The sequence below is a fragment of the Polistes dominula genome, unplaced genomic scaffold, assembly GCF_049000335.1.
Source record: "Polistes dominula isolate Pdom_NZ unplaced genomic scaffold, Pdom_raw_medaka contig_68, whole genome shotgun sequence".
Taxonomy (NCBI): domain Eukaryota; kingdom Metazoa; phylum Arthropoda; class Insecta; order Hymenoptera; family Vespidae; genus Polistes; species Polistes dominula.
The window spans coordinates 181,706-193,210 of record NW_028301034.1 but is presented as its reverse complement, the minus strand read 5'-3'; the positions used below and the strand labels follow the sequence as shown (position 1 = coordinate 193,210).

The window sequence follows — 11,505 nt, the reverse complement described above, 5'->3', positions numbered from 1 at the left end:
CATCCTGGTCCCGGTTAAACTCGGTGAAAGCAGAGTGATCATAAACAGGCATTACTTATACTACTTACTTAAACTTGTCCTCTAGGACGTAACAATAATATTTTTTTAAATAATTTTAATATATTTATAAATAAATAAATATATCCATTTTAATGTTACAGATTTTTTTACAGAATTACCTCTCATCTTTTACATTTGGATTAATAAAATGTTTGAATTCGAATTTGCTGTTTCTACCTGAGATAATATTTCACTATATTCCGACATTTTTATTTCATACAGTGACTTTTTTGTAAAATTAAAACTCATAAAATATAACCTTTCCTAAGCTTTACCTAATCGTTTTTAAACTATGTAATTTTACCTAATTAAGATATCTTATACAAATTGTAAAATAAAGTAAAATTTGAATTGGATAGAATTATTATAACTATGAGTATTTTTCAATAAAATAAAATAAACTGGTTTGCTATTTGTTGATTATATTTCTTATACGAGAATTAACTATAAAATTTTTATACCAATCATATGGAAGATAAAATTGCGACAACAAAAATGTTGATCATAGTTTTTATGTTTTTGTAATATCCTAAATAGGTTAACTAGGGTATATTCGAGCGGCGTTGTATTTTATGCTGCTATAAAAATTTTCATTAAGGGGAAGTTCCTGCAATTTTAAAAAAATTTAATTTTTTTTTTTACATTTTTCGAATGTATATATATGTAGAAATATTGTGTTAAAATTTCAAAAAGATCCGATGTCTCTAACTACATTTTTTTGCTGCCTGAACATTACTAACTCGGACCTCTCTCCTGAGCGTTCGGCGCGCACGGTCGACTCTTATCTTGTTCAATCGAGAAATTTGCTGTGCGGTATGGTTTTTATATCGGCTACGGAGACTCCAAGACTTTTAAAATGCTGCTTTATTATCATCCATACGGTGAAGATTTCATTGTTAAAAAGTTAAAGTGTATTTTGCATGTGGTGAAAAAACGTATTTTTAAGCGCGCTAATAAGGCAAGAAAAGCTCTCATACAAAAGAAGAAAATTGAAAAGAAAAACGCCGAACCGCAAAAAAAAAGGAACCGTAGTAAAAACAGTAGTGAAGAGAAAAACGACTGTTGTGAAAAAAGTTCCTGAAGTCAAAACTAAAAGTTTACAATCAAATTGATGAAAGAACTCTCAGAGAACTACGGTTTAGCAGTCAGAAGAAATTTGAATTCTTTATAGGATATGCGAAACAAGATTTGGGCAGGATACTACCACAAAATTTTGACTGATGCCAAGCTGAAGCATTCTACGTGTTCCATCGACTGGTGAAAGTACCTCAAATCTAAGGCACATGGCACCTAAATACATGTTTAACGGCAAAAAAGTTGTTGAAATTGCGTGCAAAGTTTCTGCATGTATCTTCAACGAAGGATTCCGAACAGTGATGAAGATAAAGGAAACAATGGGCATGAAACTTGGGCCAGGAGCGATCGACTTTGCTAAAAGATGCGACGACCGACGCATCGAATCTGCGAACCGTCGAAGCTCTGAGTTCTCAAAAGATGCCAGATTAAAGAGGAGGAAATTTTTTCTTCTTTTTTCATCCAAGTAGGTACAATGCCTGTTCTTCATCGCGACACGCTTCATATAGTCTGTACTGTCTGTCGCTCAGTGATCCCAGAAACTTTTGCTTGTCTGATCGACACAAAATTATCATACGCACAGAAAAATAAGTTTTTGACTTGGTTTTTTTTAATGCAAAAGTGCAAAAAAAGTAAAAAAAGTATATTTCCACGATCTTGTCTTGTCGTTTTTTTCGATTTGATTTTTTCGATCCTTCTTTTCGACTATGCTAATGACATGTGCTATGATGCTGCGTGATGCTGCGATGCTGCTCTGATGCTGCTATGCGACTATATATGTTATACCGCATACCGAGTAGTAGATATCAACTTTTCGAATTTCAAACTTTTCGATGCAACGATACATAAATAGCTGAGCGAGCGATGGGCTGCAATCAAAACAAAAACAAAATCGAGACATATCGAAAATTATATTTACATATCGAATTATCGTAAATTATCGTACAAGTTGGATTTACGATCGTACAATGGTGCACATTATGTGACGTGTGCGATAATTATCGTACGAATAGGATCACTGCTGTCGCTTCAGCGCTTTCGAGGTCTTCCAACTCTTCGTCTTTATTGTGACTTATCTTGGGATATTTTGACCACTCGGTCATCAGTCATGCGAGTGATGTGGTCATTCCACTCTACTTTTCTGCTTAATATCCAGTCGTTGATGTTCTCGATCTGCCATGCTTTCCTAAGGCCTTTGCTTCTTACCCTGTCCCATAGTGATTTCCCAGCTATTCTGCGAACTATCTTCATTTCAGTTACTTCCATGATTTGGCGTGTTTTAGATGTTTCAGGTCTTGTTTCTGCCGCATATGTTAGTATATGCCTTATAGCGGTTTTGTATATACGCGCTTTTGCATCTATTCATAGGTGCTTGTTTCGTTAATAATTAATTAATATGGTGTCGTTTAATAGTGAGGCTGTTCTTGCTGCCTTAATGGCTTGTCCTCTTACTTCTGACTCTATGTCACCGAAGCTCGAAACTTTTATGCCTAAGTAGCTGAATTCTATCACTTGTTGTATTAATTTGCCATCGACAACCAATTTACATCTTAGGGGTGTTTTAGATGTAGTCATGCATTCAGTCTTGGATGTTGATATAGACATCCCGAGTGTCTTGGCAATTATGTTGAACGTATACAGGAGCCTTTGCAGGTCATCCTCATTTTCCGCTATCAGGACTGCAACCTGATAATCCCCATTCGATATCCTCTTGGTTCGCGCATTTTCTTTATGATTTCGTCTATTATAATGTTAAAAAGTAGGGGGCTCAGTAAATCATCCTGTCGAATACCTCTTTCCACCGTTATGAGTTCTGTGAGTTCGTTGTTTATCTTTGCCTGTATTCGATTATTCCGATAGATGTCTTCGATAGTTTTGATGATGTTACTCGGTATTTGTCTGTCATATAGAAGGTGCACTATATCCTCCAGCTGTATCCAGTCGAACGCCTTTTCTAGATCTATAAAACAGAAAAATGCTGGTTTATTGTATTCTATGGACTTTTCTGTTATTTGCCTGATCACAAACGCTGCATCTGTGCATGATCGTCCAGTTCGGAAACCTTGTTGCTCATCTGCTAATGTGATTCGCTCGTTTATCAGGTTCGTTATGACTTTGGTCACTAATTTCAGGGTGGAGGACAGTAGATTTATTCCCCTGTAATTCGCGGGCAACTTCTTGTCGCCTTTCTTAACACTTAGCCGACCACTCGGGGAGATCTTCCCGTTTCAATGTAGATCGGTGCCCGACCGATCAGGGAGATCTCCCATAGTGATCTTAGCAACGCGTTTTTTTTTTTTCGTTTAATTATCTTTATAGTGTAGGAAAAAAAACTAGTATTCAGTTCTTTTTGTTACATTTTATTTTCTGGAAAGGAGAATTCTATTCAGAAACTAAAGGGAAAGTTTAGGAGGGCCATAAAACCATAAACAAACCTAAGAATTATCGGGATATATATATTGGTATTTTGTATAAACAATATGTGAAATCGTTAAATAAAATTGTTAACCCAAGATATAAATGACACTTAAATAATTTTTAAACTACTTTGATTTCAAATACCGCATATCAGTACGTGTCACTTGCGAATAATGCGTGGTGGACAGCGTAGTTTTGGTTGCTCGAGCGTGGTGGAAACCGTATAGTTCGCTGCGGCGCGCGTGGTCGGCTAAGTGTTAAAGAGAAGGATTGTTGTACTTGTCCGCAACTCGTCGGGAATTTTTTGTTGTTCAAAAATTTTTTGTGTTAAGACCGTTAACTCCTGAAACAATCTTTCGCCGCCATACTTGAACAGTTCGTTAGTGATATCATCCTGACCCGGACTTTTCCTATTTTTGAGCTTATTTAGTGCTTTTTTTATGTCCAACTCATTTATTGATATCTAGTCGTCTATTACCACACTCAGTGCTGGTTGTTGCATGGGTGCACCTTTATATAGGTCTTTAAGGTAACTGGTCCCCGTTTCTTTACTAATTTGACTAGCGGGTATTAACTCGCTTGTTTCTTTCTTTTGGTTTCTTATGAATCGCCACATCTGTTTCTGGAGCCCGTAAAAGTCTCTTTCCAGTCGCTTTGAAAAGATCTCCCAGTCTTTTAGTTGTCTCACCGTAGTACCGCTTTTTGTAGGAAATTAACTGCTCTATAAAAATGGTGTCTTATGTTCTGGCGATTAAATTAAGCGTTCAAAAGATATTCAGAGACAGAAATCAGTACACATGAAGGTTTGATGATATATATATATATATATATATATATATATATATATATACGGGGCATTCCACGTTAAATCGGTCACTTTTGACCCTGACCCCTTTCGATTTGGCTGAAAGTTTTTTATCCTATGCTACCCTATGAAAAACAATTTTTAAATTTTTTCAAATTTTTTTACCAAACCCAAAAAAATTTTTAATTTTTGAAAAAATGGCTCTTTTTTTGAAATGGCTATAACTTCTTTAAAATTCAATCTATTGGAACGTTTTTTTTAAATATTTGTTTTAAATGTACTTTTCAGAAAAAAATACCAAAAAATTTCAAAATTATAAAATCCATAAAATTTTCGCATTTATTTTGAGAAAACCCGTTATTTTCTTGAAGTTCGCCATTTTTCATTTTTTTTCATTTTCTAGAAAAAACTTTGTCTAAATCTGCGATTATCCCTGCCAGTCCAAGAGTAAGCTGAGTTAGTTTCCTATTTTTTTTATTTAATTGAAAAAAAATTTTTAATTTATTTTTTTTTAAATTAAATTAATACAATTAAACAATTTTACAATATTATATACTTAATTTATAGTCTAAAAATACAAAGTTTAAAAAAAAAACAACATTTCAACCTTTCGTTTTTTGCTGTAATAATATGATGGAATTATTACGTCATTTTAAAGTCAGAACATATGACTTTATATTAAGGTTATAAATAAGTTACCTTTACGTCATGTCTACGAAAAAATTTGAAGATCACTGTATGACCTATGTATGATATCATTGGTCTTGTGTTCACTGGGTTAGCTGTGCAGTAAATTACTTTTAACGAATCTTATAATAAATATTACATCTTACTTTTTCTATTATAACTGCGTTATTATTTGTCAGACCTACCTGTTATTGCTTAGATTCCTCAATAAAGAGTCCTCTGGTAAATAGTTACTGGGGATGAGGAAGAAGGGATTAGAATAAAATTAATCAAACACGTGGTTGAGCCAAAATAAAGATGCAATGCTTTATTGGCTCGTCAGGGAAAAGCCTTGCGGCATAAAAACCCTGGATGATATTAGATTATAACAATGAGAATCCACCACGTGGCGTTACCACGCGGGAAATTACCGTCAATGTGAAACAAATATAATGAAACGATCTCACCTCTCGTCCGCTTCGCATACGATCCCACTCATCACTCGTAACGACTTAAATTCTCTTGACTTAACTCAACTTAATTTACTTAGCTTTTTGCTCTCTCGCTTCTACTTAGATGCGTACTCACAGGCGTCCAGCCAAGGAATAGAATGAGAATCCCTCAGTGCAGCCAGATCGTGAGTTAATCGTACCCTCTCCCTGTGCCACTGTGGGATTGCACACAATGAAAGTTATCCATGTCCGTGTGTTCGGGATGTCGAAAGAAGTCGAGTGTAACCGAAGTTGGCAGACACGCCGGAGTGGCACACTATGTCCGAACACATGGACACGAGTCGCTATTATAATGTACCACTATATCAAAATCCATTGTACCAAATCAATTGTTCGAGTTACTGTATATATAGGTAAAATACATCATAAATTATAGAAAGTAACTGTTTAATTCAAATATTCAAAATACAAATAGACATTGTTTCTATAATTTAGTTTATTCATATTCAAACTGTTGTTTATGTTTAGATCAAATATAAATACAAGAAATAGGATATTTTTGTTCAACTACGGTAAGAACTACGGCCAGCGAGGTGGCCACGAGTATCGATCAGTTTAGCGAAGCCGTAAAAGCCACCCATCGAATCATACAAACATGCAACTTGGACGCCACACATGTCATACGGATTGCCTACAATAAGGAGGAGTGCAGCAAGGGAGAACGTTTTACGGTGGAATACGAAATTGAGTATGATTCGTCGACGTCGTATGAGAAGATTTTACATTTGAAGCAAAAACTTATGAAAGTGGCTGTCAGCAATCGACATTATGGACAAATGCAAAATCTACTGTTGGAAAATATCTACTCGTGTATCATGACAAAAGTTTAAATGTGGCATTGCTTCAACAAAGACGAGCCCTACAAGTGGGCATACAAGTGGAACGGCATTAAAGCAAAAATGATGATCAACAGTCAGAAGGAGAATTGTGCGTTCATTTGACCAGACGCAAAGAACATTAGTATCGTCACTTTTTAGGGATATCATCCATTCTTGAAAAATCTCTGCCTCTTGGTCGAACTAATGGACGATAGAATTGTCATTTTAGAAGTTATAGGCACACGTTTCAACGACAAACATATTTATATGAGTGAGGCAGTTAGTAATATTCAAATATTGGACTACATTGATCGGAACATTTTGTCAATGCGTGCAGACGGAAATCCAATTGAAGTACAACGATTCTACGACGCGCCCAAACCACAGACCTACGATGAAACTCTCTACGATATATTCATCATTGTTCAAAATGATCTAATTATAAAGTGGAAAATGCCAACGATCGACGCCAAATGCATTGCTCCCTATCAATTTAAGATTGGTGGTGAGCAAGTAACTCTACCCGAGCACGGTGTTGTGGATAAAATCTTCGAATTGTCACCAGAATATAAGATTTTGCGTATGCGTGATGATCGTATTGCCGCAAGCAATGAGCACGAATACGAAGTGTTTAAGCAATCCATTAAATTCCTATAAGCATTTCCCCTTCATCGAAAACAATCCATTACAGTATTTATAGTTTGTACGTACGTATGTAATATATTTTCAGTCTTTCATTAATAAAGAACATAAAAATACATCAACGCTTATAATGAGAAATTTGTTAAAATAAATTAAAAGTATAAACTATAATAGGAATTATTTGCAGTTTTTACGATATTAATGCATTTATATTGATGTGATAATTATATTTTACCTGTAAATCCTGTAATCTGAATATAATTTATTTGAACAAAAATATCCTATTTCTTGTATTTATATTTGATCTAAACATAAACAATAGTTTGAATATGAAAAAACTAAATTATATAAAGAATGTCTATTTGTATTTTGAATATTTGAATTAAACATTTACTTTATATAATTTATGATGTATGTAAGATTCGTGAAAAAAAACTGGACCGCTGGACTGACTGGACCGGGACTCGAACCACGGATCTTTCGCTTTCCGGGCGACTGCTCTTTAACCAATTGAGCTATCCAGGGCCCACCGACCAGTTCCCTTCCACGAATGCTTACCAAGTTTGGCATGGAGGCGTTCGTCCCACATGTATTATATCAATATATACATTAACTCAAACAATTGATCAAATGTTTTCATAGTTTTTAAATTTTTCATAGCTTTCATAATTCACATTGGACAGAAATAATTTCAATGTGTCACACATTATACATGTAAGATTTATTGTATTAAAATAAGAAAAATGTTTATTTTAATATAAGAAATACTTAAATATTACGGTTTGAGATAAGAATTGGAATAAAAAGGTAAGTAATAACCACTAGTTAAAAGAGAACGGCATGGCTCAGTCGGTAGAGCGCTCGAAGTCTCACCTGACCTCTCGAGGAGTGAACATCGTGAACGCCGCGTACCGTCAAAAACGATAGAAAGCGAAATTCATCCCTGGCAGCCACTGCTGCGTGCCAGTTAAATAAGTGAGTGCATAAGTGACATGGCCCTTTTTACTCCACATTCCTATTATACATATATTCAAATATAGTTGGAGAAAAAAAAGAGGAAAAAAAAAAAAAAAAAAAAAAAAAAACCGGCGTCCTAATGGCGTCGGACGACAACAATGGCGTGAACGCGCCAGTGATAAAATATAATAAGCCGCGTGCTCAATATAAACATACTAGCGGAACCCGTGACTCTCTACAGCTAGATAAAATTTTTAAAGAATTCATGGCAAAAATGGAGCCAAAGCGTGAAGAAGTTAAACCAAATTTGGTAACGCGAAAAAGAAAGGGATCAGATGCGTCCACGCCGTCCATAGAAATAGAAAATGGATGGGAACAACCAAAGAGACCAAGTAAGATAAGAAACAATAAAGAAACATCTAGGGAAATAGAAACAAAAAACCAATTCGAGACACTGACCCAAGAGGGCCCCCAAACTAGTAACTCACAGCGCCGACTGGCGGCGGAGCACGAAACCACCGAGGAAGGTGAAACGAACGAAGCGTGTAATGCGACCAGCAGGGAGCAGCACAGACGCTCAAAACCTCAGCCCATCTTCATAATGGGCGATGACGTCAAAGTAACCACTGACGCACTAACGGAGAAAGGGATAAGCTCCCAGAATTTCATAATCAAACAAAACAACGGTAGCCACTTAATAAGAGCGAAGGACAACGAAACCTACAACTTAATAAAAGAAAAGTTAAAAGAAAGCAACGCTCAATTTTACACATACACCCCAAAAGAATTAAAGCCACAATCGGCTGTATTAAAAAACTTCTACGGCGGATATAGCAGTGAAGATATAAAAAGAGCACTTGAAGACCTCAAACTCCGCAACGTCGAGATAACAAAGGTAATTGCAATGCCCTGCAAAAGGAGCAACTTTAGGAAACAACACTTCATCGTACAAATCAAACCTGACAGCAACAAGAGGGAGCTGCTAAAGGTAAAGCAATTGCTCAGCCAAAATACGCGGTGGGAGCAACTGATCAAAAAAGGCATCACGCAATGCAAAAACTGCCAAAGAGTGGGGCACACTTCCTCACAGTGCCAAATGATGTACAGATGTGTAAAATGCGGAGGAAGCCATGAAAGGGGCAAATGCCCAATCACGGCAAACGACCCCAAAGATATGCTAATATGCGTGAACTGTGGGAAACGCGGACACCCGGCATCCTACGAGGGTTGCCCGTATAGGAAATTCGCGGCAGAACAATCGAAAATGTGCAAAAAAGAAACGATAGAGAGAATAAGAAGAAGAACCGTTATCAACGAAAGCCTCCAGCGTAGAGCAAACGAAAAAATAATAAATGACGTTAACGCCTGGCCACTGTTACCAAAAACTAGGCCTACCTATCAAACCGAAGCAACGCAAAACGCATGGTTTAAATCAGGGCAAAAACCAATGCCGGCTAACCAACAAGACATAAATAACAATAATAAGGAAGTACCATACTGGGCAAACGAAATAATGAGAAGTATGCAAAAAATTGACAGAACAGTTGAAAAACTCAACAGTCAAATTAGCAGATTCGAAGATATAGAAAACAAAGTCAATTTTCTATTCGATCAGCTAGGTTATAAAAATGACTAATACTGCACACAGAAATGAAAACATGAGATTAAGACACACGTCTAACAACCAAACAATAAAAATAATAGCGATAAATGTGAACTCAATACAACACAACGTCAGAAGATTAGAACTACTAGCGCTTCTAGAGGACGCCTCTCCGGATATCGCCCTAATATCGGAGACAAAGCTCAATGCCAATCACATAATCAAATATAAAAACTATGAAATAGTCAGAACCGACCGCCCGAAATCCAAGCAAGGAGGAGGTACAGCAATCTTAGTAAAAAAGGAAATCAACCATGAGGTCGTAAGATACCCAACTTCAGCAGGTAATGAAATAATAGAATATACAATAATAAAAATTAAAACGAACAATAATCTGCCTAAAAATTTGTTTGTAGTGAGTCTATATGCAACTAACTCCAATAAAACTATATTCATCAACGAACTTAACCACCTATTGACAAAAATTCAAGCCGAATATCGGGACTGCGCCTTTGTAATAGCTGGAGACTTTAACGCAAGAAGAACTGAGTGGGGCGACCACGCCGATAATGAAAGAGGCAGGTACATGAGAAAGTGGGAATATTCCGATGCCAGTAAGTTCGGAGTAAAAATATACACGACCACCACGCCAACCCGCTTGGACAGTTCAACGTACCTAGACATCTGCCTAACGAACCTCCAAATAATAGACCTGGTAAATGGTAAAATCAAAACCCGCTCTTATGATAGCGACCACCAAGCGCTACAGTTTACAGTGAAATTACCTAACCATGCAGAATATGACAATAGTAGAATCGAAAAACACAGATACAACTACAAAGCAACAAAATGGACCAAATTTAGGAAAAAACTACAAAAGAACTATACCAGCAAAATCCCAGACAATAGAAACCTAGACATAGACGAAATAGATAATAGCATTACTGAGCTAAACGATGTACTACTGACAACCATTGAACAAACAGTACCAAAATTCAAACCGCATAACAATATTCACAAATACCTCAATGCCAAAATAAAAAAACTGCAAAAGAGCAAAACATGGTACATCCAAACACTTCACAAAATGCAAAAGAACAACCCAAGCAGATGGAGAAGCGAAATATTAATAACCAAGGTAATCATAAAATGCATTAAAGAGCAATTAAGAAAAGAATTTGCTAGGGCGACGACCAGCTATTACGAAGGGCAGCTAAAACAGATAAGCCACCAAGATGCGTCTACCTTCTTCCCTAAAATTAACAGACTGCTAAGAAGCAAAGAATGGGTTAAGATTGGCGATCAGGTGGTCGATCCCAACGACCCAATCATTAATAAACTAAACATTAACACCGATAACATAAACACCGAAGGTAAAATAATCATCTCAGACCCAACAACTAAACTAAATGTGATTGGCAACTACTTAGAATCCATAAATTCCACAAGACACCTTAACAACGGCACAAGGCTAAAGGAAATTGTAGAAGCTAAGGCAAAAAAAATCAAACAAGAACTAGAACAAAACAGGAGAACAAAACGCACACACCTAAACTTCAGTGATATCAACAGAGCAACTCGTCCGAATTACGAGGCAGCCAATGCCTACTACTGCAACTATAACAGCCTAGACAAAATACTTAAGCATCTACCCAACAAGACCTCCAGTGGGCTGGACGGGATACCCCCCATAGTGCTAAAACATCTGCCAGCAAATGTAGTGAGCAACCTCGTAGTCATTTTCAACAACGCGCTAAACCATTACTACTATCCAAAAATATGGAAAAAAGCCAAAGTATTACCAATACTCAAAAAAAATAAGGACCCAGGAAAGCCATCGAGCTACAGACCGATAAGCTTAACGCCGGCACTCAGTAAGGTCTATGAGTCAATCATTACAGCACAGATAAATAAATTCTGCCAAGATAATTCTATAATCCCAAACCAGCA

At 36.5% G+C, this 11,505-nt stretch overlaps 1 protein-coding gene across 1 annotated transcript; it reads right to left on the bottom strand.

Annotated features, from left to right (window-relative positions):
- Nucleotides 1-2,514: 2,514 nt before the first annotated feature.
- On the bottom strand, nucleotides 2,515-4,168 carry LOC107073584 (uncharacterized). Its single transcript, XM_089174493.1, has 4 exons — nucleotides 4,031-4,168; nucleotides 3,832-3,973; nucleotides 2,927-3,211; nucleotides 2,515-2,861 (listed from the first exon to the last, which is right to left on the bottom strand). The coding sequence occupies exons 1-4, from the start codon at nucleotides 4,166-4,168 to the stop codon at nucleotides 2,515-2,517; spliced, it is 912 nt and encodes a 303-aa protein (XP_089030619.1).
- Between the last annotated feature and the right edge of the window lie 7,337 nt (nucleotides 4,169-11,505).